The 26,397-nt window shown below is 55.0% G+C and overlaps 2 protein-coding genes across 2 annotated transcripts; both read left to right on the top strand.

The window, feature by feature from the left end:
- Nucleotides 1–1,187: 1,187 nt before the first annotated feature.
- Nucleotides 1,188–26,292, top strand: LOC114489474 (butyrophilin subfamily 3 member A3-like). The gene is made up of 10 exons (XM_028503444.2): nucleotides 1,188–1,325; nucleotides 1,544–1,885; nucleotides 3,551–3,835; nucleotides 5,135–5,337; nucleotides 5,491–5,509; nucleotides 5,590–5,616; nucleotides 6,823–6,849; nucleotides 7,260–7,286; nucleotides 8,865–9,040; nucleotides 25,747–26,292. The coding sequence occupies exons 1-10, from the start codon at nucleotides 1,247–1,249 to the stop codon at nucleotides 26,290–26,292; spliced, it is 1,731 nt and encodes a 576-aa protein (XP_028359245.2). The 5' UTR covers nucleotides 1,188–1,246.
- On the top strand, nucleotides 18,535–23,411 carry LOC114489430 (butyrophilin subfamily 3 member A2-like). Its single transcript, XM_036015737.1, has 6 exons — nucleotides 18,535–18,794; nucleotides 19,006–19,347; nucleotides 20,807–20,818; nucleotides 21,007–21,276; nucleotides 22,557–22,713; nucleotides 23,381–23,411. The coding sequence occupies exons 1-6, from the start codon at nucleotides 18,716–18,718 to the stop codon at nucleotides 23,409–23,411; spliced, it is 891 nt and encodes a 296-aa protein (XP_035871630.1). The 5' UTR covers nucleotides 18,535–18,715.
- Nucleotides 26,293–26,397: the final 105 nt, after the last annotated feature.

Genomic DNA, 26,397 nt, shown 5'->3' with positions numbered 1-26,397 from the left:
TAGTTCTAATAGGTTCTTTTTGGGGGGGGAGCGGTGGAGTCTTCAGGCTTTTCTCTATTTTATATCATGTCATCTGAAAATGGTGAGAATTTTACTTTTTCCTCTCTGATTTGTATGATATTTATTTCTCTGTCTTGTCCAATCAGTGTGGCCAGGACTCCCACACTGTACTGAATGACAGTGGTCACTGTGGGCACCTGTTTCTCCTTCCTGGTCCACAGGAACAGCCTTCAGCTTTGCACCACTGAGATTGTGTGGGTTGTTGGTTTAGGAATCATGTTTTTATAAGGAAGAGTTTTGTATGTATTTGTAACAAAATTAGTTGCAGTTTGAGTATTTAAATTGTATCTACACTTTGCTATTGCATATTTTACTATGATGAACACACTTAAATATAAGCCTTTGTCATAATGCCTGATTTGTCTTCTTTGAGATTAATTCTTGCAAATGAAAACATTCTTAAGCCAGTGTGTGTGACTGTGTGTGTGTGTGTGTGTGTGTATATATATATCACATTCAGTAATATTTACATTCATGTGAAGCAAAGTATATGATTTCTGTTATAACATAAATTTTTATTTTATTATTGTTATTACTATTAATATTATTTGGGTTATTTTAAACTTGTATATGATCAGGATTAAAAAACAATAAATATCTCCAGAAATAAGTGGAAATACATCCCACACTGTGAAAACTTTTAATTTAAAACATTCAGGTAATTGTGAAAGCACAGGGTGCGAAGGACTCAGCTTCTGCTCTGGATGGAATGGGGGCCCCTGGGAGGGGCTGAGCAGCAGGGAGGGGAGGGGTCAGGACATCCTGGCTGCTGTGCGGGGCATGGCCTGCAGGGGGCAGCAGTGGGAACAGGGACTCAGAGCAGTGGGGCCTGTCTTCCTCAGAGGGTGATGCTGGGGGTGGGCAGCTGTCGGGGGCAGGGAAGTGTGGGCGAGTGTAGGGATTCTGAGCACCTTTCTGAAAGGAGACCCAAGGACTCTCTGCTGGTGAGGGTGAAGGTGCTTGCATTACTGTGCCATGTTTCCTGGGTGATTTCCATGTTGGGATCCAAGGTGAAGAGACTCTCCAGAGGATATTTCCAGAGGAGGCTCTCCTGTCAGTAGGGATCCCAGTTGCACCCAGGGTCAGCCCCAAGGAGGCCGAGTCTCCAGTGGAATTCTCTGCCTTCTTCCAGGTCGTCACTGCTACCCAGCCCCTCCTGGAGTCTCTCTCTGCCCAGCAGGGAACAATGGTGAGGCGCCTGGTCCCCCGTCTGCCGGCCCTCCCTGTCTGCCTCGCCGTGGTCCAGCTGCTCAGCCCCTGCTCAGGTAGGACCTGCTCTGCGTTTGTGCATCTGAACCTTTACCTTGGGGCCCAGTCAGGACCCTGGACTCCCCGCCCCCCACCCCTGCAGGACCGTCCAGACACACCTGTGTGAGGACTGAGTTCCTGTCTAGGTGTCTCTCTCCTCGCCCTCCCTCTTGGGTCGCCCCCTGGCCCTCGGGCCCCAGCTCCCTCTGACAGAGCCCCCCCTTCTGATGACCAGCTCAGTTTGCTGTGGTTGGACCCCCCAAGCCCATCCTGGCCATGGTGCGTGAAGACGCTGAGCTGCCCTGTCACCTGTCCCCGGAGATGAGCGCTGAGACCATGGAGCTGAGGTGGGAGCGATCCAGCCCCAGGCAGGTCGTGCACACGTACGCACACGGGCAGGAGGACACGCCGGCAGCAGAGTTTCGAGGGAGAACTTGGATTTTAAGAGAGGACATCACTGTGGGGAAGGCTGCTCTCTGGATTCGCAATGTCAGCATCTCTGACAGAGGAACCTACCTGTGTTATTTCCAAGATGGAGACTTCTTTGAAAATGCAGAGGTGCAGCTGAAGGTTGCAGGTGAGCCTCAGGTTTGATCTGAGGTCATTTCCCTGGAGTCAAGGGCAGAGGGTCCATGCTCACCAGGGAGCACTGAGGGCTCCTCACCACCAAGGGTCTCCCAGGGCCCCCCCACCTCCCTCCCTGCTCTTCTGAGGCCTGTGACAGACCCAGGTCGTCCCCCAGGAAGGGCTCCTCCTGCATCCAGTAAAGAGTCCCTCACGCCGCCCTCCAGGCCTCAGCAGGGAAGTGGAGGTCGGGGACGGGAAGGAGGAGGACACCCCCCCACAGTGGGTGGCACACAGGTGTTTGGGTTCAGTGTGTTCCAGCCAGTGGCCGTGGGCCCCCAGGTGCCCGCTGCTGTGGGTCCAGGGGGCTGAGCTGCAGGGACAACACCTGTGGTGCCCACACCCTCCAACCAAAGGCCCCAGAACACTCGTGCAGTTGAACAGGGTGTGTCCATCCCTAGAGCAGTGAGGGGGGACACACATGTGAGTTAACCGGGGTGTCTCGGAGAGGGGGTGTCAGGGGGGACTCGGTGTGACCCCTGGGATGTCAGGGGACTTGGGGGATGTGGAAGCAGGGCTCTGCTCTGGGCTGGATGCTGTCAGGAAGGTGCAGGGTGTCATGGGTCACTCCCAGCCAGGACAGGGGAGGGTGGTCACTGCTGAGGTCTGCACACTGTTCCTGCTTCCTCTGTGCTCAGACTAACTGCTGAGTGGTCTTGACTTTGTCTTGCCCCGTCCCAGTGACAGAGTGACCTTGTCTGAGGTGCTGTCCCGTGAAAGTGCTCGTGTCCGGGTGTCAGGGCTGCACTTCACCTTCTCAGGACACAGCCCCGCCCTGGGCTTCTGCCTGGTGGGTCCCTGGGGAGCCCGGCAGGGGATGGGCTGTGGGGGGTCCCGTGTTTGTCCCTGCAGGGCCTCCTGAGCCAGACACTGTCCCTCCCTGTAGATCACAGGTCCTTTGAAGAGAGTCCTCCCCACAGGACTCTGTTCTTCCAGGTCTGTAAGGGGCTCCCTCCCTGCTGCCCTTGTGTTTAGGGATTCAGTGTCAGTAGGAAATACCCCACAGTTCCTGCCTGGGTCAGCGCTCCTCTGTGGAGAAGTGTTCCCCTCTCCACAGTCACGTGACAGAAACTTCCCATGGTGGAGGGGCCCCAAATGAGGCTGACACCTGCAGCATTAATTACATCAGAGTTTCCCACGGGGACAAGCACACAGAGCACAGCTGGGGCGGCAGCAAGACGAGGTGCAGATCCTTCCCACACACACGGCAGGGCAGAGGCTCACACAGGACAGGGGGGATGGATGGGGGCACTGGGGTGGGACCTGTTTCAGATAAGGGGGAACCACTTCCATGCTTGTCCAGGGTGGGGTGAGGGGCTGTTCCAGGAACCAGCATGTCTGGGCCATGGGGGAGGGGGAGGGTCCAGCAGTCTCTAAGGGGATTCAGGGGAAACAATGTCTGTTCTGACCCAGATCCCCCTGGATCCGGCACGAGGGTCCAGCGATGGTCAGGCAGTGGTCACACTGTGGGTCAGTCTCTCCTGCACAGCACACTCTGGGACCAGCTCCTGGGGAATCCCTGCTGGGCTCATCCAGGGTGCGTGAGCCCCTCCCTGCTGTGGGGACCCCCACCAGTGCAGAGGGCTCCCCAGGATTCAGGCTCACTGTCCCTCCCCAGCGCTGGGCTCTGACCCCCACGTTGAAATGAAGGGCTACGAGGCTGGAGGGATCCGTGTGGAGTGCACGTCTGCCGGCTGGTACCCGCAGCCCCAGATCCAGTGGAGAGACGCCAGGGGACACAGCTTGTCTGCTGAGGTGGCCACAGAGGCTGCAGACCCCCAGGGCCTTTATGCAGCCTCAGCCTCTGTGATCCTGGAGGACAGCTCTGGGGAGGGGGTCTCCTGTGTCATCAGAAACCCCCTGCTGGGCCAGGAGAGGTCATCATCCATGGTTTCCATTGCAGGTGAGTGCCCTGCCCACTGCCCTGGGCTCCTGGGTGCCCCTGGGGGAAGGTGTGGTTGTCTGCTGCTGACCTGGGTCTGTGCAGGGGACAGAAGGGACAGAGCAGGGACCTGCTGCTCCTTCCCCATGAAGCTGTTCATGTCACAGACACCTTCTGAGCACTTCCTGCAGCCACACACGGTGCCAGGGGATGGGAACTGGGGACAAAGGGTCAAGGTCAGCAAAGATATGAGAAAAGGGGAAAAATATGTACAAGTTAAATTTTAGGAAAAGGGCTAATCTTAAAACACAAAACAGTGCAGTAGAAAAATGAGCAAAGAACAGGAATTATCAGTTCACAGAAAAGGAAATGACTGCAAAGTATGTCCAATTTCACTGACAAGAATCGTGTTTAAGCTGGGAGACTGGCAACAAGACAAAAACCAGGTGGTGGACAACATGTTGTGATGGCCAGGTGGTGAGGAGACGGTCACTCTTAGGGGTTTGTGGCTATTATTTGGTGTATATTGGCATAAACTTTCACAATTTCTATAGGGCAATAGAACATTTTTTACCCAACATAATTATTTATTGATCCAGATACCACTTCTGGGATTCTATCTGACAGATCAGGTTTGCGTGTAATAACCCATGTAAAAGGTTATCTCCTGTACATTAATCATTGTAACAAAGAGTCAGAGACGGTGCAAGTGCCCCCGAGGGGCCGTGTGTGCAGGGGGCGCTGCCCTGTAAGAGCAGACACAGACCTGCTCCCTGTGCTGAGGCGGGAAGGTCGCCCAGACCCGGGGGAGCAGAGGGAACCACCTGTGGACCCGCTGGTGTGGAGTGCTGTTTTCACCTTAAAGAAGATAAAATAAAACTATATCTATGTTTTTAAAATTTAACAAACACTTGCAAGGCACTCAACTATTTGTCAGGCAGTTTATAAGCATTAAATTAATCTCTTACCAATGAAGACACCAGGAACAGGTGGTTAAGTCATTAGTCACAGAGCTAGTCACCTGGAAGACCCAGAATTGGAGCCCCGGCCCTCCTGCTCCAAAGTTCACATCCTTAATCCCCAGATTAAAGTGACTCAGGAGATAATAAGTGGCAGAGGGAGGAGCAGTGGAAAGATTTCAGTGACTTTGTATATGTTCTTTTATATTCAAAATATTCCCTTGTGAGAGGCAGTTACTGCAAGACAACGGTGTTATGTGCCAGTGAAAGTTCTGGGCACTTTGGGGGGAGAACGATCGTTTTCAGTCCCCAGATACTCTGAGACCCAAGGTGGCCTTCAGCTGAGGCTCACCCTTCGCAGGCCCCTTCTTCCGGAACGCGCAGCCCTGGGTGGTGGCCCTGGGCGTGACCCTGCCGGCTCTGCTGGGGCTGCTGGTGGGGGCGTGCTACTTCCTGTGGCGACAGCAGAAGAAGATCCAGGCCCTGTCCCAGGAGAAGGAGAGGGAGCGAGAGGAGAAAGCAGCAGCTCAGGCGGAGAAAGAAGCAGCTCAGTTGGAGAAAGAAGCAGCTCAGGCCGAGGAGCGGCGGGAGCGAGGCGCCAAAGGTGAGGCCCCTCTGCAAGGTGGTCACCACCTCCCGGCCCCACCCCGCACCCACCACACGGGTCCTCTATTCGATCCGCTTTAAAGGAGTTTCTTTTTCTGCTTATTTCCAGAGAAGCTGCAGGGAGAACTCAGTAAGTGGCGATCCCCGGCCCACACGTCCTGGGGTCCCTGCGTTACAGGAGTCACTGACCCCTCACATTGTTCCCTGCAGGGTGGACAAGGATCCCGTACCTACCACGTGAGTACCCGGACCCGCATCTCTGCCTCTCTGCTCAGATAGCTCAGCCCCTTCCCTCCCCTCTAAACTCCCTGGGGAAGAAATGAGGACGCTGATGGGGGACCAGGCAGTGGTCTGTCTCAGGGGGAAGGGTCTTTGGCCTCCCTCCACTAGGGGGCGCGCGCGCAGGACACCCCGGGAACCCCACAAAGGACAGTGGGTGGGGGAGGGGGAGGTGACTCAGTGTGTGAGTCCTTCCCGCCCTGCTTGGTTCACAAACTCTGTAGCCCGCCGAAAAGAAAGGCAGAAGGAGCGAAAAGTGTCTTAAAAACAGGAGTGGCCGTGTCAGTTGTCACAGACTTACCGTCACTGCTGAAAGAGTAGTATCTGAAATTTTCCCATTAGGTTGGTCCACTGTTTCCGGAGTAGGCAGGAAATAATGCAGATTGAGGGGAATGAATCCCAGCACACGGGTACACACGTGTGTACACACGGCAGCGTGTGTGCAGACACACCCAGGTCCTGGAGAACCTGGTCATCGCTTATATGACAGGGTCACAGTCCAGGTCCCCCAGGGGCTGTCTGACCACAGATGGTACCAAAGCCTGAATACACGACGCTTTTCCCTCTCATGTAAAGGAAGGTTTCTTGTTGGCACAGCAGCATCACAGCATCACTGTCCTTGCACGTTGGAGTCGTGATTAAGTAAAATATGGATGACAGAATACCAGCGCTGTGACACTGTGATCACCCGTCTGACACAGAGACGCTCCTTAGTGACTAAGGGGGGGAAGGACCCCCAGGGTGGACATGCTGGACTCGGGGGCAGGCAGGTCGGAGCAGACAGCAGGGGACCTCATCACGCTGCTCACACTGATGTGCAATTTAAAACTTATAAATTGTTTGTTTCTGCAACTTTTATTCACTGTCCCCAACCGTGGTTGTCAGAAGGTCACTGAAACTTCAGAAGCTAAAGCAGGGATGAGAGGTGACTGCTGCACAGACAGGGACAGGACAGCTGTGGGGTGACCCTGGGACAGCCCGTGCAGGGTGCCTGGGGGTCCTGAGCTGCAGCTGATGGAAAGAGGAGGGGGCGCCGGGGAGGGACCAGGCAGAGGGGGAGGTGGGGAGGGTGGGGGGCACACAGGAAGGTGACAGGGGGCACAAGGGAGAGAAAGGAACTGACTCAGAAATGACAGTTCAGGTGACTGTCTGTCTCCATTGCAGGTGAGGAGCAGTCTCAGGTCTATGCAGGTGAGTGAGCCTGAGGCTCTCTGGTTTCCCGGCTCCTGTGTGGGGAGCACGTGCAGCCTTTCCTGCTGAGGGAGGGGCCATCCCATCCATCTCAGAGGCTCATTCTCTGTGTCTGCACCCTCCCCTCCTGTCTGGTCACTCAGAGAGGACCTTCCAGACCCAGTGTCCCCTCACCCTGCTGACACCCACAGCCCACACCCGGCACAGCCTGGTCATGTCCCCACGGCCCCAGCATGACAGAGGGAAGCCCAGCACTGGGAGAGGGTTCAGCCTGGCCCGCAGAGCTGCAGATGAGGGGAGTGGACGCTGGAGGGGACTGAGGAGAGGAGAGAGAAGAGGCTCAGTGAGGACAGTGGGTGGGGGGGGACAGAAAGAGTGACCTTCCCTTGTCTGTGTCTCCTTCCTTCCAGAGTGGAAGACGGCCCTCTTCCAGCCTGGTGAGTGGGTCCCTCTGTGTCCCCAGGACAACCCCTGAGGGCCCCTGCTCCCTCTTTCCTCTCCCACTCTTGCCTGAGGGGGTGACCTCAGGTCGTGGTCTCAAAGGTGTGCCCACCTGCTGCCCAGAGCCCAGGGACCAGGGACAGCAGCTGTCCTGGGGTCCACAGGTCTCTGTGGGAGGCAGAGGCAGGAGGGGCGGGGCTGGAGGGAGGGGCTGCAGGGAGGGGGAGGGGGGACCTAACCAAGCTCCTCCCCTCCTGCCCCCGTGTGTCCCCGAGTTCTGCCGTGTTCCACAGTCACTGCTGCTCTGTGAGGGCTGGGACAAGGACCGAGTGAGGTGGTGACCGTGTGTTGTCAGAGCACCCACAGGAAACAGACGCCTGTTTGAAGGGGGTGTTTGTCTGACGGTAATGACCACAGTGAGGAGGAGGTGTCATGAGACCTAAAAACGATGCAGGCAACTCCTCAGACTGTAACAGACTGTGTTGTAGGGTGACTCACTCCCAGGGGTGCAGGGTCAGAGAGGACAGAGGACCCCACAACCCGCACAGATCATCCCCTGACAACACACCCCTCACAGCACTTTCTCACACTGTGACTCGGGCACTGATGACTGACAGGAACAGGGACAGAGAATGCGGCAGCACCAGCCACACGTCCCGGTGGTCCTGTGACAGGTGACCCTTTATCATCCACACGGTCTCCAGTGTGGCGTTGACCTCGATGCTCCTGTCACTCTGGCTGTTAGTGACAAAAGTGCTCATGGCCGTGTTTAAGGAACATGGATGACCGTCACCTGGAGGCTTTGGTGTGCTGGCTGAGGACAGTGAGGCAGCTGGGGCTCAGGGGGGGGGACTCCTGGGGGAGGTGCTGGGGTGGAGCATCTCCCCGGGGGAAGTGGGGGTCAGCACTGTGCCCCTTCTCCTCCCTCCTTTCCGTGTCCAGCCCGATCCTCCCCTTGGCCAACCCCACAGTAACCAGAGCCCAGGGGCCAGCGGTGCTGTCCATGGAGGACTGAGTCCTGGACCAGAGGGGGTGGGACAGGTGGGGAGTGGACCCCAGAGCACATGGAGCCCAGCCTGGCCCCGAGTACAGGAGGGACACGGTGTCTGTTGTCACACCAGGCACTTCCTCTGTGCCCAGCCTGGGGCTCAGTCTACCACCCATTTGTCCTCTTCCTCCCCAGAGATCAGTGTTTTACCCCCACTTCACAGATATCATATTGAACTCGAGATACTGTGTAGATTGTGTGTAGGGAAAGAGAGACTGTGCAGGGAAGGATGTCACCCAGCTCAGGGAGCAGGGCCAGGGCTGACATTTAATCTTTGTGACCGTACAATACAGGTGGGCACATTTTGGGGCAGAAACAGTAAAATGGTAGATCCCAGCCCTCCACACCCTCCCCTCTCTCACCAATCACAAGACCCCTGCAGTTTCCCTGGCATGGCTGAGGGTCACGTCCAGGGTGGGCTGGGGATCCCAAACTATGGGCTTGGCCTCCTGCCCAGACCCAGGCCTGGAAGGCTGAGGCTCTGAGGTCCAGGCCCTCTGACCCCACGCCCTCTGACCCCCTGCAGCGGATGTGTTTCTGGATCCAGACACGGCGCACACTGCCCTCCGTGTTTCTGAGGACAAGAGGAGCCTGGAGTTGGCAGCCGCACGGCAGAACCTGCCAGAAAACCCTGAGAGATTTTGCGGGAATGAGTGTGTGCTGGGCTGTGAGAGCTTCACGTCAGGGAGACACTTCTGGGAGGTGATCGCGAGGTCAAGAAAAAATTGGCGTGTTGGGGTGTGCAGGGAGAATGTGATCAGAAAAGGGGATGTTAAAATGGCCCCCAAGAATGGATTCTGGACAGTGGAGCTGTGGCCTGGGAAGGGTTACAGCGCTCTCACAGACCCAGAGACCCCACTGACCAACGTGAGCCCCCCTGAGAGGGTGGGGGTTTTCCTGGACTATGAGCTGGGCAAGGTCTCGTTCTACAATGCCCTCGACGGGTCTCACATCTTCACCTTCCCGCACACCCGCTTCTCTGGGCCTCTGAGGCCTGTTTTCAGGATCTTCAAAAAGGAGCCCACTCTCTTGACCATTTGCCCAGCACAAAAAACAGTGAGGACAACCCTTCTGCCTGACCCAGGGCCTGACCCTTCCCTGGAGACCCCGGTGACCCCAGGCTCAGCAGGTGGGAATGGGGACCCTCAGGCTGAAGAAACGTCTCTGCTTCCTGCTGCCCCGCCTGGAGCTGAGGGCCTCCTGGACAGCAAACCTCTCAGCAGGAAAACACTAAACACACTGAGTGACGGACTTCACTAACATTCACTCAGTTTTTCCACATGAGAGACAAGGAGACCAGGGTGCAGACAGTGGGTTAACTTTCCAAAGGTGAGTCAGGGGCTTCGAACAACCAGAGCTGAGATTTATAGGTAACTTCCCATGTACTAGTGCTGTGCTACCTGCTTCAGGTGAATATACCTCATCCCCACAAACCCGGTGAGGCAGCCTCATTTAGAAAGTGTGGAAACTGAGGCAGGGCCAAGTTCACTGAGGTACATAATTCACTCAGATTTTAGCGCTGAATGATGTCCATCCCCTGCCCCTCCCCCTCTCTCTCGTCTGCACCTTTGCAGCTGATTGTCCTGTTGGGCAGGGCCATGGGCAGCCCTGAGGGTCCCTCCCAGGGCACCAAGGGTAAAGGTCACTGCAGGTGACTATGAAGGCCACGCCCACTTGGATCCTCCAAGGTCAACTGTCAGAGCCATGGCCCACCCTTCACTGACGGGCTCTCCAGGACGACATGGTCCAGGGGATGAACTCACAGTGACCCCATCACACAGGCTGAGAAGGGACCAGCGGCCACTTTCTGAACCAGCCTGTGACCCGTGGGCACAGAGCAGACTCACCCTCCCACCTCCCACCTGAAGGTCCTCTGTGAGCAGGACGGTGGGGGGGAGGGGGCAGACGGACGTCAGTGGAAGTTCCATCACACGGTGGGACCCACGTCCAGGACAGGGATGCCCACTGCTGACCACCCACTGAGGTTCCTGAGGTCCCTGTCACCTGTGGGTCCTGGGGAAAGGCCGCTCTTCCTCCTCCTCCTCATCATCACTGTGAGTGTTCACCTTGTGTCCCCTCCGCCCACATGTGGGTGTCATGTCACATGTGTAAATAAATGTGTCAATAATTGTCACCCTTTGACAGAGCTCTTTCTGGATCTAACCCCATGGATAACTCACCAGGGTCACAGTTTACCTCCTTGGCACGTGTTACCCAATCCTTATTGGGTTAACTTTCTATTTTGCTGTAATAGTATAAATTTCATGACCTAATACAACACAAATCTGTTATCTCACAATTCTCTGGGTCAGAATCCAGCACGGCTCTCGCCAGACTTTGTTTAAGGTGTCTGCAGGCTGCCATTTCTTGTTTGTTTGTTGTTGTTTTGGGGGTGACCCAGGGACGAGTCTGAGTTGCTGACTCTGACTGCTGGCAGAGCTGCAGTGTCGGGATCCCAGTGGCCCTTCCTGCTGTATTTGGAAGAGCTGAGACCCTCCAGGCTGGGAACACCTGGGGTCGTTCTCGCAGGGACAGACGTGAGGGAACAAGCCAGGTGAAGGGAACGACATGGGGACAGGGTCCCAGGAGTGGAGTCACTGCTGGTGGGGCCCTTGCTCGTGAGCTACCTGCAGTGTCCAGTGGAGACAGTGCCGAGGACGAACGACCTTTGTGAGCAGGGGAGGGTGGCCCTGCTCCTTCACGGTGTCACAGCCCAGGACAGCGCCATCCACCACTGTCATTCCCAACCAGCCCCGTCCTGAGATGAGGCCATCATGTGCCTGAGGGTGGCAGGTCCCTTGTTTCTCTTTGGTGACTTTTTCACAGTGTGACCCTTGGGGATAGTTTCTCTCTGCACTTCAGGCCCCCACAGACCAGCAGGTGTTTGTCGAGGGTCCCGTGTAACCTGGCAGGGTGGCCTCCCCCGCATGAGGCTGAGTGAGCGGATCAAGTCCTGAGAAGCACAGTGAGCTCAGTGGGGCCATGAGCAGGGGAGACGGTGGAGCCCCACGGAGTAGCCCCTGCTGCTGCTCAGAGATCTCTAAGGGTTCTTGACTGTCACATGCATTAGGAATAGACATTTTAGACAAGTTTGTCTGTCACAGGCCTGGGGTCCAAGCCCCTCACTGGTATGAAGGGCTACAAGGATGGTGGTGTCCAGCTGGAGTGCCTCTCCACAGGGTGGTACCCAGAGCCCCGAGCAGTGTGGGGACCCCTATGGTGAGCTCATGCCCGCCCTGGAGGAGGCTCACACTGAGGACACAGACGGCCTCTACAGGGTCACCATGGCCATGACCATCAGGGACAGCTCTGTGAGGAACAGGACGTGCTCTGTCAACAACACCTGCTGGGCCAGGAGAGGGGCTCTGGGGTCTTCCGTCCAGTGTTGCGGAAAATAACCCACACACGGGGGAGGTGGTGAAGCATGATCCTTCACGCACTCGGGCTCAGAGGGGTTACATTCCCAAACCCTGAGTCAATGAGCTCAAGCTGGAGTTTCCTTCACGTGCTTGTTACATGGGCAGAGGGGCGGCGGAACAAGTGCTAAAAGCAAGCACACAGAAGCAGAAGCGAAGGTCAGTGTTTTGGCCTTGAGACAACTGTTTACCCGGGAAAGGCTGCTGTCTGGGAACAGCTGCTGGTCAGCTCCTACCGAACAATGGCTGCTGCTCAGCTACGTCCTGTCACAGTTCCCCCTTTGATGCCATAAGGTGTTTTACCCCTTTAGCATCGGCATATACGTGGCTATACGGCTGAGGTGCTGGGGAGGGTTGCAACTGCTGATACTGGTGTTGGTACCGCTGGAGGGCTAGCAGTTTGGCAGCTGCCCTACGGGGTCACTGTGGCCCCAGGTGTTGGACCAACGTCCGGAGGATGCAAGGTCCCGTATGTCTGACACCTCCGGGTCTGGTACTTCATAGTCCTGCATGTCACTCCAGTCCAGTGTACCTTCCCTCCCCAGGTGCAGAGGGACTGCTGTGCCTGAACCCAACCCGATGGCATGTCAATGGAGGAGCTGAAAGCTGACCCTGGGTGACAGTAAGAGAACACTCTACCACTGACCATAATCCTGTGCCCGGGGGTATTACATTTGCAGGCTGGGGCTGAGACAGGGGCCACAGCATACAATAAACCCACATGCAGAGACCAAACAGAGAGAAACTATTCCTAGGGTGATCCGCTCTGCAGGATTCCATTCTGCAGGGGTCACAGTCACTAGTCCAGTTCCCAATGCTCCTGCGAAGGTGCCAATCAAAGTCAGGTGCCCTGGGGAACAATGGTCCATTCCTTGGTGTCTCCTTTACTGGCTGGCATCCTCCGGAGCCTCAGCGTGGGTATTCTAGTCGCAGGCCTAGTCCTCGGGTCCTTGGGTCCTCGGGATCTGCTGCTGTCCTGGCCCGGCTGTGGTGGATCCAAGGGGTGACTCCTGCAACCTAGGCCATGCTAGCGGCAGCAAGTCTGTCCAGGGTAGTCCAGTCTCCTGGCGGAATTTAGCTAAGGTTCCATTTTCGGTCCGCGCCCCTGATCACACCGAGAGCACTTCCAGCAAGCCTGTTGGCTGAGCGTTGGGCTGGGTGACGCACCAGAACCCCGAGGGAGCTCGTAGGCTGCTGGGGCAGGCGAACCTGAGGGAGCACCGTGAAGGGCCATGACAGAGGACTGCGCGGACGGCTGTGGGGGGGGGGGGGCACTTCAGACACACAGTGCGTGCCCTCTGCAACGCGACGTGAAGAGCAGGCGTGTGTTCAGGATGTGCTTCTGGTGTTCTTCCTTAATCCAGCCAGGTGCTTCCGCAGCCTGTGCGTTCCCTGCCGGCACCGCTCCTGGGAGGGGCCGCCAGGAGCAGGTCACCCATGTCCTGCAGAATCGTCAGGTCTGGCCCCCCTTAGCGAGGGGCTTCAGGTCTCCTGCTAGGGCTTCCTCAAATAAGGTTGGGGAGTTCTTAAACCCCTGGGGCAGTCCAGTCCAGGTCAACTGAGTCTTGACCGCTGGGTGCGGATCTTTTTCATTCAAAGGCAAAAATGGGTTGGCTGGAAGGTGCCACAGGAATGCAGGAGAAGGCATCCTTCAGATCAAAGCAGGTAAACCACATTGCTGTTGGGGGAAGCTGGCTCAGGAGTGTGTATGGATTCGGGATGACCGGTGGAGGCTGATGGCTGCTTTGTTGACGGCCCACAGATCCTGGACTGGCCGGAACCTGCTCCCGTCGGGCTGCCATCATGGGTCTGGGCAGGTGTGGCCCCATGTTATGGAGCCAATCTTCTCCAAGCTCCCACGCAGGTGCTGTAACTTGGGGACCTGCCTCCCAGTTACATCTTGGGCGGGGGAGTCTTTCTTTATCTCCCTGCACCAGATCAAGGCCACAGCTACTCAGCATATCTAAGTGACCAGCTGAAGGCTATAGGTATGTCAAATGACCATGCCATGGATTAGCTGCAAAGCTGCCCTGCATGTTCTTGCTCCGTGTGTCCCTCCCCCAACTCACACCTGTGGGGGAAGGGGTGACGACATCTTAAAATCTCCTGGATGCCTTGAGTTCTGGACCCCATTTAAAATGCCCATTTGGGGTTCCCCTTCTTGGCTGCACCCTGCAACAATCTCTCATTTCAGATATACACCCACTTTAAATTCCTTTAAAGGACAATGGATGAAGATCTTATCTTCTTCTGTTGCTTCCGGCTGGAAATGGATGTTGTTTTATCTACCCGTGGGTCAGGGGTGCCCTGAAGAGGGGGCGTGCAGCATGGAGGGAGTCCTTCCTGTAAAGGGAAGGACCTTACAGAATCCTGGTCAGTTGGCTGTCACCAGAAAGTCACAGGCTTGGTGTCCAAGGGCTGGCATTACTGGACCATTGGCATCCTGGTCATATTCTGGAGGTGACAGATTTAGAAAGAGTTGGAAGGCACAATTAAATCATAACCACTAAATGACAAAGGCAGGAACTTAAGTGAAGAATGGCTTATCTGGAGGAAGGTGTACAAGGCATGCTACACCTATCCAAAACTCTTGTGGCCCATTATACTTCACTCGGGCTCAGGGGAATATATTAGGATTTCCCTCTTTCCAGATATCTGAACCCTTCCTGTACAAGCCATCAAGACAGAAAAGGGAAAATCAATTTTAAAGTGAAGCCCACAGATCGCCCAAACTGCTCGCCAACCCAACCACGTAGTTCAGCCAAACCATTGAGCTCCAGGGGGCAATAATGAAGATGGGCTCCTTAAGTGAGGCCTGTATTGCAACCAACCACTCAGGTAATGAAGTCATAGGCATACGTCCTGTGAAAACAGGAGGAGGAACACACAGGTTAATTCACACAATAGTCCCCAAACCAGTCTCTGTGCCTGTGAGACTGTCTTTTGGGAAGACATTCAGTTACGAGCTCTTTCCTGCAATGACATTCAGCAATGGCAATTTGACAGGTCCTCTGTACCTGTAAATTGTACATCTTTGATGATATTATAAAACCAGTTTTAACTTTCAAACAAAAGATGCTTTTAAGACAGTTAACTGCATCATTTTGATATTTAATACTGAGCACTGTGATTTTCATTGAACCACAATTTTTCTCCTTAAGATCACCCTCACTGTTTTAAAAGGGACCATTTTGAGTTCCGCTTTTCATTTTGACTGTTCATTTGCATAAACACACCAAGAGCAGCCTGGATCACTAATGATCTTTAAGTCTGCTTTGCTGGAACTCACACAGGGAAACTTTAGATTGACTCCTCAGTCTGCCCCTCGGGGCACAGAAGCAGAGCCGCACATCCGCCATCTGGCTTTGCCTGTACCAGTTGTTTCACTCAGATCCTTGAGGCTTCCATTGTGCCCACAGGTTCCTTTTTGGCCATCTTTTAGGAAAGCAACTTTTGTTCCTTCCCTGGAAAGACTGCCATGAACTGCACAACCAACCAAAGTACCAGGCTTTTCTTGTGGGCTTGCACTAGCTTCACAAGTCAATCCCAGTTCCTCAGGGCTTTCCGGTGATGACCAGAACCCATACATGCCTCCTTCAGGCATGATATTCCAGTCAAAGTCTTGGTTAACAAAACCACTATTAACGACTGGTCTTACTGGTTTTATGCAAAGAAACCTTATGTCTTCACTCACTCCTTCGGAATGCCAAATTCTGGAGGGATCAGGTAGGGAGAAAAATACAAAGCATGAAGGAAAATCTTTTTCCTTCTGATATCCACCAGGCTTCTCAAAACCTTCACTTCCAGACATTTTGCAACACTTACAAACCCTCTATTCTTTCTTTTATACAGCTTCTGATATCCACCAAGGTTGTATCTCCATGCCTTATACCTTCTATTACTAACTAACACCACGTGATTCCTTCTTAAAACACAGAGTTCCAGAACAATACACAGGTAGGGGCATTTTCTTGCAACAATGCGTCCATCAGTGCCTCACAGAGACATGCTCCTTCAGGCCCAGTCTTTTGGCAGAGACATGCTGCTTTGCCTCTGGCTGAAGCACTCATCACCCCCAAATGACCCTTCCTGGGTCCCGAGTGGCAAAGGCACTCTCCCCGACCAGTTACAGGCGACTTTTCCTAGGTCTTACAGGTGACCTTAAATAGGTTTTCAAGTACAGAGGGTTTCTGATCAGAAACAACACCAATGTTAGAAATTTGCTCTTTTCCCACAAAACCAGAGAACACATGGTTGAGGTTTCCTTTACCCCAGGCTTAAAACTTTACATTCTTTATATATAATTTTACTCATTCAGATTTAACCATCATTCTCTTTTAATCCTGGTTCCTTTCCCACTCTGGGAAGGATTGTACTTAAACTCAGCTTCTGGCAGCCGAAAGTCCCTGGCACTGCAGGTACCTTCCACTAAAATTCCCTAGATTTGCAGGGACATTCTGCAGTTTTCTGAAGTTCAAACCCTGCAAACACCCTATAGGTCAGGTGGTCACCCTTGAACCTCAGTTCATGTCCTTCAGAACCAGAGCCATCCCCATCAGAACCAGTTACACAGAGAACCAGACTGAGGCAGTGCCCGCACAGCAGCAGCACACAGCCTATAATCTGAAGAGAGCCCTTAGCCTGGCACCTTGCCCAGTTCCAACATGGAGGTGCTCTCACATGACCCGTCATCCTAGATGATGACAATCACCCACGCTCCACCCTCCACAGTGGGGCACTCACGTGGCTCTCCTCCATTTTACCCAAAATGGTGGCGCACCCACATGGCTTGCTGTCCGATCTCCAACATACATGCAATATAGTACTGTGGCAGAAACCCGCCCCCCGTGATGAATTCTCCCGATGGGCGCAGACAAACAAAGGAAAAGGGGATCTTTTGCACGCCCACCGCAGGTGAGGGCCCATCAGACTCTGTAAGCCTGGCCGGCTGGTGGAGTCACAGATACATTCACACTCACACTCTCAGTCACACAGAGTTTACAACTTTTCCTCCCCTGAGCAGGAGTCCGATGCTTTGAGCCTTGGCCCAGACTCCTGAATTTTTCTGGTTGAAAGGTGATCAGCCTCTCTCTCTGGTCTTAGGTCCGGTCCCCAGGGGCACTTACCAATTCCAATTGGAGCCTCCAACAGTTCGTGGTTCGCCTCTCCCCCTCCGCCCGGGTCTTAGAGCGGTTGGGGACGCAGCACGGGAGTCTCCGCCAGGGAAGCCTGAAACAACCGGGGCACGTGCTCCTTCCCTTGCAGCAGAGCTCCCCCGCCGACCCCCACGCCACCCTCCCCCCGTGGTCGCCTTCACCGGAGGCAAAATGCCTGCTCGAGTGAGTGTTTCCCGGTCAGGGAACCAAAATGTTGCGGAAAATCCCTCACACGCGGGTGAGATTGCGGAGCACGATCCTTTATTACGCGCTCGGGCTCAGAGGGGAATCCATCCCAAATTCTGAGCAATGAGCTTTGTTTTCCCGGGGTTTAAATAGCCCCGGGCTTCCTGCCTACGTGGGGAAGCGAAGTTACAGAAGCCAAATGCGGGGTTAGGGTACGACCTTGATAACGGCTGTTGCCTAGAAACGGCTGCTGGTCAGCTCCTACCTAAGAATAGCTACTGCTCAGCTATGTCCTGTCACAGGATGGATAACTTTTTTCCTTCTGATTATTCAGTGTTGCTGTTGGAAATGCAACAAGTTTCTGATTTTCCTGCAACGTTATTGAGTTCACTTGGTAGTTCCAGTAGTTTATCTTTTTGGTGGAGTCCTCGGGCTTGTCTGTACATTGTGTCATGTGATCTGCATGTAGTGAAGGTCTAACTTCCTCCTGTCTGGTTTGTATGCCTTTCGTTTCTTTGTCCAGTCTCACTGGGGGCTACACCCCCAGTACCGTCCTCAGTGGAAGTGGCCACGGTGGGCATGGCTTTCCTGTTCCTGATCCCACCAGAAAAGCTTTCAGCTTTTCACCACTGAGCATTATGTTGGTTGTTGGCTAAGTAATCATGTTTTTTTAAAAAGTTTTTCTTTTTGTTTGTAACAAAATTGAATGCAATGTAGGCATTTAAACTGTGTCTGTATCTTGCTATTGTAGATTTCTCTATGTTGAACAGCCTTAAACATAAACCTTTGTGTTAATGCCTCATTTTTTATGTGTGTTTTGAGAGTAATTCCTGCATGTGGAATGTGTGGTAAAAGGATGAAACATTTTTAAGGCACTTGGTACATTATGTGACCGAACATATCCAGAAGTATTTACATTCATATTAAGCAACATATGTGATCACTATTATAAATTATTGATGTATTACCTATTTATGTATTTTTTCATTTTAAATTTGTCTATAATCAGAAATAGAAAAACGATACATATTCTTCAAAATATGTGAAAATACATACTACACTTGGAAATGTTTTAATTAAAAAACATACAGTTAATTTAAAAATCATAGGGTGCCAAGGACTTCAGCTTCTGCTCTGGATGGAATGGGGGCCCCTGGGAGGGGCTGAGCAGGAGGGAGGGGAGGGGTCAGGAAGAGCTGGCTGCTGTGCAGAGCACGGCCTGCAGGGGGCAGCAGAGAGATCGGGGACTCAGAGGGGAGGGGCCTGCCTTCCTCAGAGGGTGATGCTGGGGGCGGGCACCTGGCTGTGGCAGGGAAGTGTGGGCGAGTGGAGGGATTGTGAGCACGTTCGCACAGGAGAGCCCCGCACTCCCTGGTGGAGACGGTTACGGTATGTGCACTACCGTTCCCTGTTTCCTGGGTGATTTCCGTGTTGGGATCCAAGGTGAAGAGACTCCCCAGGAGACATTTGCAGAGGAGGCTCTCGGGTCAGCAGGGATCCTGGTTGTGCCCCTGCCGGCCCTGGGGAGGCCGCGTCTCCATGTGAAATTCTCCGCCTTCTCCCAGGTCGTCACTGCTACCCAGCCCCTCCTGGAGTCTCTCTCTGCACAGCAGGGAACGATGGTGAGGCGCCTGGTCCTCCGTCTGCCTGCCCTCCCTGTCTGCCTCGCCGTGGTCCAGCTGCTCAGCCCCTGCTCAGGTAGGACCTGCTCTGCGTTTATGCATCTGAACCCTTCCCTTGGGGCCCAGTCAGAACCCTGGACTCCCCGCCCCCCACCCCTGCAAGGCCCGTCCAGACACACCTGTGTGAGGACTGTCGAGGTGTCTCTCATCTCACCCGCCCTACTGGGTCACCCCCTGGTCCTCTGGCCCCAGCTCCCTCTGACGGAGCCCCCCCTTTTGATGACCAGCTCATTTTGCTGTGGTTGGACCCCGTGCGCCCATCCTGGCCATGGTGGGTGAAGTGGTTGAGCTGCCCTGCAACCTGTTCCCGAACATGAGCGCTGAGACCATGCAGTTGAAGTGGGTGCAATTCAGCTCCAAGCAGGTAGTGCACACGTACGCACACGGGCAGGAGGACACGCCGGCAGCAGAGTTTCGAGGGAGAACTTCGATTTTAAGAGAGGGCATCACTGTGGGGAAGTCTGTTCTCCAGATTCAGGACCTCAGAGCCTCTGACAGAGGAACCTACCTGTGTTATTTCCAACATGGAGATGTCATTGAAAATGCCCTGGTGGAGCTAAAGGTTGGAGGTGAGTCTCAGGTTTGTTCTTGGCTCATTTCTGTGGGGAAAGGGACACAGACTCCAGGCCCACCTGAGAGCTCTCCCTGCTCCTCACCAGCACCTGCCCCCCCACCTCCCTCCCTGCTTCTCTGACGCCCGAGACGGACCCAGGTTGTCCCCCAGGAAGGGCTCCTCCTGCATCCAGTAAAGAGTCCCTCACGCTGCCCACCAGGTCTCAGCAGGAAATGGACGTCGGGGATGGGAAGGAGGAGGACACCTCCCCACAGTGGGTGGCACACAGGTGTTTGGGTTCATTGTGTCCCAGACAGTGGCCGTGGGCCCCCAGTTGCCCGCTGCTGTGGGTCCAGGGGGCTGAGCTGCAGGGACAACACCTGTGGTGCCCACACCCTCCACCCAAAGGCCCCGGGACACTCGTGCAGTTGAACAGGGTGTGTCCATCCCTGGAGCAGTGAGGGGGACGCGCATGTGAGGAAACTGGGGTGTCTCAGAGAGGGGGTGTCAGGGAGGACTGGGTGTGACCTCTGGGCTGTCAGGGGACTTGGGGGATGTGGAAGCAGGGCTCTGCTCTGGGCTGGGTGCTGTCAGGAAGGTGCAGGGGTGTCATGGGTCACTCCCAGCCAGGACAGGGGAGGGTGGTCACTGCTGTGGTCTGCACACTGTTCCTGCTTCCTCTGTGCTCAGCCCGACTGCTGAGTGGTCTTGACCTTGTCCTAACCCGTCCCAGTGACAGAGTGACCTTGTCTGAGGTGCTGCCCCATGAAAGTGCTCGTGTCCGGGTGTCAGGGCTGCACTGCACTCTTTCCATGTGGCCTTGGCCTTGGATGGTGCATTGGGAGCCCAGCAGGTGATGGGAGGTGGGGGTCCTGGCTTTGTCCCTGCAGGGCCTCGTCAGGCAGACTCTGTCCCTCCCTGGAGACCACAGCTCCCCTTAGGGAACCCCTCCCCGAGAGACTCTGCTCTTTCAGGTCTCGCACAGGCTGCTCCCCCCGCCCCTTGGGTGCTGAGGGCTAGGAACAGGCAGTAACAGCTCTACTGCCCCAGGGCCTGGGTCAGCTCTGTTCTTTGAAGAAGTTGTCTCCTTTTCACAACCACATCCCAGCAACTTCCCTGGTTGGGAGACCCAAAAAGAGGCTGACAACAGTAGCATTAATTACGGCAAGACCTTACTGAGGGGACCTACATGCAATGCAGAGCTTGGGCGGCAGCAAGACAAGCGCCTATCTTTCCCCCACACACAGGGCAGGGCAGGGCAGAGGCTCACACAGGACAGGCGGGAAGGATAGGGGCACTGGGGTGGGACCTGCTTCAGATAAGGGGGATCCACCTCCATGCTTGCCCAGGGTGGGGTGAGGGGCTGTTCCAGGAACCAGCATGTCTGGGCCATGGGGGAGGGGAGGGTCCAGCAGTCTCTAAAGGGGGTTTAGGGGAAACAATGTTACTTCCAGCCCAGATTCCCCTGGATCCAGCAGGAGGGTCCAGCGATGGTCAGGCAGGGGTCACACCGTGGGTCAGTCTCTCCTGCACAGCACACTCTGGGACCAGCTCCTGGGGAATCCCTGCTGGGCTCATCCAGGGTGGGTGTGCCCCTCCCTGCTGTGGAGACCCCCACCAGTGCAGAGGGCTCCCCAGGATTCAGACTCACTTTTCTTGCCAATGCTGGGCTGAGACCCCCACATTGAAATGAAGGGCTACGAGGCTGGAGGGATCCGTGTGGAGTGCACGTCTGCCGGCTGGTACCCGCAGCCCCAGATCCAGTGGAGAGACGCCAGGGGACACAGCTTGTCTGCTGAGGTGGCCACAGGGGCTGCAGACCCCCAGGGCCTTTATGCAGCCTCAGCCTCTGTGATCCTGGGAGGTGGCTCTGGGGAGGGGGTCTCCTGTGTCATCAGAAACCCCCTGCTGGGCCAGGAGAGGTCAGCCAGGGTTTCCATCCCAGGTGAGTGCCCTGCCCACTGCCCTGGGCTCCTGGGTGGCCCCTGGGGGAAGGTGTGGTTGTCTGCTGCTGACCTGGGTCTGTGCAGGGAGCAGAAGGGACAGAGCAGGGACCTGCTGCTCCTTCCCCATGAAGCTGTTTATGTCACAGACACCTTCTGAGCACTTCCTGCGGCCACACCTGGTGCCAGGGGATGGGAACTGGGGGCAAAGGGTCAAGATCAGCAAAGAAGTGAGAGGAGGGGAAAAATATGTACCATGCAAATCTTAGGAAAGGGTGATCTCCTTAATCTATAAAACAACCCAGTAGAAAAAGAAGCAAAGAACAGGAATTATCAGTTCAGAAAAGGAAATGACTGTGGAAACAATGTGGAATCTCACTTTGAGACTGGCTGCAAAACACAAAACAAGGCCCCTGATGGTGGGATTGTGGGGAGACAGTCACTCTCAAATGTCTGTTGCTATTATTGGGTATAATTTGGAATACATTTTCACACCTTCTGTAGGGGTAATAAAGCATTTGTTATTCAACATACTTAATCATTGGTCCAAACTCCAGCTTCTGGAGTCTGGCAGATCAGCCTGCATTTGTGTGAAATGACCCACATAAAAGGTTATTTCCTGTATCATTAACCATTTTAACTAAGAGTCAGAGACGGTGCAAGTGCCCCCGAGGGGCCGTGTGTGCAGGGGGCGCTGCCCTGTGAGAGCAGACACAGACCTGCCCCCTGTGCTGAGGCGGGAAGGCCGCCCAGACCCGGGGGAGCAGAGGGAACCACCTGTGGACCCGCTGGTGTACAGTGCTGTCTTCACTGTAAAGAAAATGAAATAAAACTATATTAATGTTTTTAAAATTTAACAAACACTTGCATGGCACTCACTATGTCTCAGACACTGTATAAACATTAACTTAATCTCTTACCCATCAGGACACCAGGAACAGGTGGTTAAGTCATTAGTTCAAGGTCACAGAGCTAGTCAGGTGGAAGACCCAGAATTAAAACTTAGGTCCTCCAGTCCCAAAGTTCATGTTGTTAATCCCCAGATTAAATTGACTCAGAAGAAGATAATAAGTGGCAGAGGGAGGAGCAGTGGAGAGATTTCAGTGACTTTGTATACGTTCTTTTATATTCAAAATATTCCCTTGTGAGAGGCAGTTACTTCAAGACAACGGTGTTATGTGCCAGTGAAAGTTCTGGGCACTTTGGGGAGAGAACGATTGTTTTCAGTCCCCAGATACTTTGAGACCCAAGGTGGTGATCGGCTGTGGGCAATTCTTTGCAGGCCCCTTCTTCCAGGATGCGCAGCCCTGGATGGTGGCCCTGTGGATGACCCTGAGTGTGGCCCTGCCAGCTCTGTTGGTGTTCCTGGTGGGTTTGTGGTACCTCCTGTGGAGACAGCACAAGAAGATCCAAGCCCTGTCTAGGGAGAGGGAAAGGGAGCGAGCAGAGAAAGAAGGAGCTCAGGCGGAAAAAGAAGCAGCTCAGGCGGAAAAAGAAGCAGCTCAGTTGGAGAAAGAAGCAGCTCAGGCGGAAAAAGAAGCAGCTCAGATGGAGAAAGAAGCAGCTCAGGCGGAGAAAGAAAAAGCTCAGTTGGAGAAAGAAGTAGCTCAGGCGGAGAAAGCAGCAGCTCATTTGGAGAAAGAAGCAGCCCAGGTGGAGAAAGAAGCAGCTCAGTGGGAGAAAGAAGCAGCTCAGGCGGAGAAAAGAGCAGCTCAGGAGGAGAAAGAAAAGGCTCAGGCTGAGAAAGAAGCAGCTCAGTTGGAGAAAGAAGCAGCTCAGGTGGAGAAAGGAGCAGCTCAGTTGGAGAAAGAAGCTGCTCAGGCAGAGAAAGAAAAAGCTCAGGAGGAGAAAGCAGCAGCTCAGGCCAAGGAGCAGCGGGAGCGAGGCACCAAAGGTGAGGCCCAGCTGCAAGGTGGTCGCCACCTCCCGGCCCCACCCCGCACCCACCTCGCAGGTGCTCTATTCAATCGCCTTTAAAGGAGTTTCTTTTCTTTTTTATTTCCAGAGAAGCTACAGGGTGAACTCAGTAAGTGGTGGTCCCTAGCTCACACGTCCTGGGGTCCCTGCATTACACGAGTCACTGACCCCTCACGTTGTTCCCTGCAGGGTGGACAAGGATCCCATACCTACCACGTGAGTACCTGGACCTACATCTCTGCCTCTCTGCCCAGATAGCTCATCCACTTCTCTCCCCGCTAACCTCCCAGGGAAGAAATGGGGATGCTGATGGGGGCACCAGGCAGTGGTCTGTCTCAGGGGGAAGGGTCTTTGGCCTCCCTTCACCAGGGGGTGCTCGCGAGGGACACCCCAGGAACCCCGGAAAGGACAGTGGGCGGGGGAGGGGGAGGTGACTCAGTGTGGGAATTCTTGCTTCCCTGGTTTGCTCACAAACTCTGTAGCGCACGGAAAAGAAAGTCAGAAGGAGCGAAAAGTGTCTTAAAAACAGGAGTGGCCGTGTCAGTTGTCACAGACTTACCGTCACTGCTGAAAAAGTAGTATCTGAAATTTTCCCATTAGGTTGGTCCATTGTTTCCGGAGTAGGCAGGAAATAATGCAGATTGAGGGGAATGAATCCCAGCACACAGGTACACACGTGTGTCACAGGGCACCATGTGCGCAGACACACCCAGGTCCTGGAGAACCTGGTCATAGCTCATATGACAGGGTCTTGGTCCAGGTGCTGGGGGGGGGGGGGTGTCTGACCAGAGATGGTACCAAACCCTGAATACACGAGGCTTTTCCTTTTCACATAAAGGAAGGCTTCTCCTTGGCACAGCAGCATCACAGCATCACTGTTCTTGCACGTTGGGGTCATTCCTGGTAAAGTACGGGTGACTGAACACCAGCGCTGTGACACTGTGATCATCCGTATATCACAGAGACGCTCCTTAGGGACTAAGAGGAGGGGGGGGCCCCAGGGTAGACATGCTGGACTCCGGGGAGGGGGATTTGTGAGGCGGCAGGTCGTAGACAGCAGGGGACCTCATCACACTGCTCAGAGTGATGTGCAGTTTAAAACTTGTGAATTGTTTGTTTCTGCAACTTTTATTCACTATTCCCAACCGTGGTTGACAGAAGGTCACTGAAACTTCAGAAGCTAAAGCAGGGATGAGAGGTGACTGCTGCACAGACACGGACAGGACAGCTGTGCGGTGACCCTGGGACAGCCCGTGCAGGGCGCCTGGGGGTCCTGAGCTGCAGCTGATGGAAAGAGGAGGGGGAGCCGAGGAGGGAACAGGCAGAGGGAGAGGTGGGGAGGGTGGGGGACACACAGGAAGACAGTGGCGGCTCAAGAGACAGAATGGAACTGATTCAGAAAGGACAGCTCAGGTGACCGTCTGTCTCCATTGCAGGTTGGGAGCAGTCTCAGGTCTATGCAGGTGAGTGAGCCTGAGGCTCTCTGGTTTCCCGGCTCCTGTGTGGGAAGCACGTGCAGCCTTTCCTGCTGGGGGAGGAGCCATCCCATCCAGCTCAGAGGCTCATTCTCTGTGTCTGCACCACCCCCTCCTGTCTGGTCACTCAGAGAGGACCTTCCAGACCCAGTGTCCCCTCACCCTGCTGACACCCACGCCCACACCCGGCACAGCCTGGTCCTGTCCCCACGGCCCCAGCGTGATGGGGGGAAGCCCAGCACTGGGAGAGGGTTCAGCCTGGTCCGCAGAGCTGCAGAAGAGGGGAGTGGACGCTGGAGGGGACTGAGGAGAGGAGAGAGAGGAGGCTCAGTGAGGACAGTGGGTGGGGGGGGACAGAAAGAGTGACCTTTCCTTGTCTGTGTCTCCTTCCTTCCAGAGTGGAAGACGGCCCTCTTCCAGCCTGGTGAGTGGGTCCCTCTGTGTCCCCAGGACAACCCCCAAGGGCCCCTGCTCCCTCTTTCCTTCCAACTGTTGACTGGGACAGTTCTGGGGGGTGACCTGAGGTCATGGTCTCAAAGGTGTACCCACTTTCCAAGAGCCCAGGGACCAGGGACAGGTGTTGTCCTGGGGTCCACAGGTCTCTGTGGGAGGCAGAGGCAGGAGGGGCGGGGCTGGAGGAAGGGGCTGCAGGGAGAGGGAGGGGGGACCTGACCAGGCTCAGGTTGACCGGGGTCCTGAAGGAAGGGACTAGGGGGGACGGCAGGAGGCTGCTCAGTGAGGGCACGACCACTGTGGTTCCATGGCTTTGCTGATGGTCCCCTTCAGGGCAGGTCGGGGCCCCCACTTGCTGAAGTTTGGCCTCCTGCCCAGAGCCTGGTCTTGAAGGCTGAGGCTCTGAGGTCCAGGAACCACGGCTGACCCCACGCCCTCTGACCCCCTGCAGCGGATGTGTTTCTGGATCCAGACACGGCGCATCCCAACCTCCATGTTTCTGAGGACAAGAGGAGCCTGCAGTGGGCAGACACATGGCAGAACCTGCCAGAAAACCCCGAGAGATTTCGCAAGAATGAGTGTGTGCTGGGCTGTGAGAGCTTCACGTCAGGGAGACACTTCTGGGAGGTGGAGGTGGGGTACAGGGTGCCGTGGCGTATTGGGGTGTGCAGGGAGAATGTGAGGAGGAAAGATGGCGATAAAATGGTCCCCGAGAATGGATTCTGGACAGTGGAGCTGTGCCCTAGGAAGGGTTACAGGGCTCTCACAGACCCACAGACCCCACTGACCGATGTGAGCCCCCCTGGGAGGGTGGGGGTGTTCCTGGACTGTGAGCTGGGGGAGGTCTCGTTCTACAATGCCCTCGACGGGTCTCACATCTTCACCTTCCCGCACACCCGCTTCTCTGGGCCTCTGAGGCCTGTTTTGGGGATTTGGAAAAAGGATCCCACTCCCTTGACCATTTGCCCAGCACAGAAAACAGTGGGGCGGTCCCTTGTGCCTGACCCAGGGCCTGACCCTTCCCTGGAGACCCCAGTGTCCCCGGGCTCAGCTGGTGGGAATGGGGACCCTCAGGCTGAAGAAACGTCTCTGCTTCCTGCTGCCCCGCCTGGAGCTGAGGGCCTCCTGGACACAAACCTCTCAGCAGGAAAACACTCACTGAAACCGTGTTGAGTGACGGACTTCACTAACACTCCCTCAGTTCCTACACACAAGCAGAGACAAGGGGCAGGGGGTGAGGTCACAGGCCACCGGCGAAGGAGCTGCCCTCGAACGGCA

Source organism: Phyllostomus discolor, chromosome 14 (genome assembly GCF_004126475.2).
Source record: "Phyllostomus discolor isolate MPI-MPIP mPhyDis1 chromosome 14, mPhyDis1.pri.v3, whole genome shotgun sequence".
Taxonomy (NCBI): domain Eukaryota; kingdom Metazoa; phylum Chordata; class Mammalia; order Chiroptera; family Phyllostomidae; genus Phyllostomus; species Phyllostomus discolor.
The sequence above is the reverse complement of the archived record's forward strand: the minus strand, read 5'-3'. Positions and strand labels throughout refer to the sequence as shown.

Excerpts from the sequence above, each read along its gene's own strand:
- LOC114489474 (XM_028503444.2), top strand. The coding sequence starts at position 1,247 with ATGGTGAGGCGCCTGGTCCCCCGTCTGCCGGCCCTCCCTGTCTGCCTC. Across the intron at positions 1,886-3,550 it reads GGTGCAGCTGAAGGTTGCAG|CGCTGGGCTCTGACCCCCAC; the intron begins GTGAGCCTCAGG and ends GTCCCTCCCCAG. Across the intron at positions 3,836-5,134 it reads ATCCATGGTTTCCATTGCAG|GCCCCTTCTTCCGGAACGCG; the intron begins GTGAGTGCCCTG and ends CACCCTTCGCAG.
- LOC114489430 (XM_036015737.1), top strand. The coding sequence starts at position 18,716 with ATGGTGAGGCGCCTGGTCCTCCGTCTGCCTGCCCTCCCTGTCTGCCTC. Across the intron at positions 21,277-22,556 it reads AGCCAGGGTTTCCATCCCAG|GCCCCTTCTTCCAGGATGCG; the intron begins GTGAGTGCCCTG and ends AATTCTTTGCAG. Across the intron at positions 22,714-23,380 it reads TCTAGGGAGAGGGAAAGGGA|GGTGGACAAGGATCCCATAC; the intron begins GCGAGCAGAGAA and ends TGTTCCCTGCAG.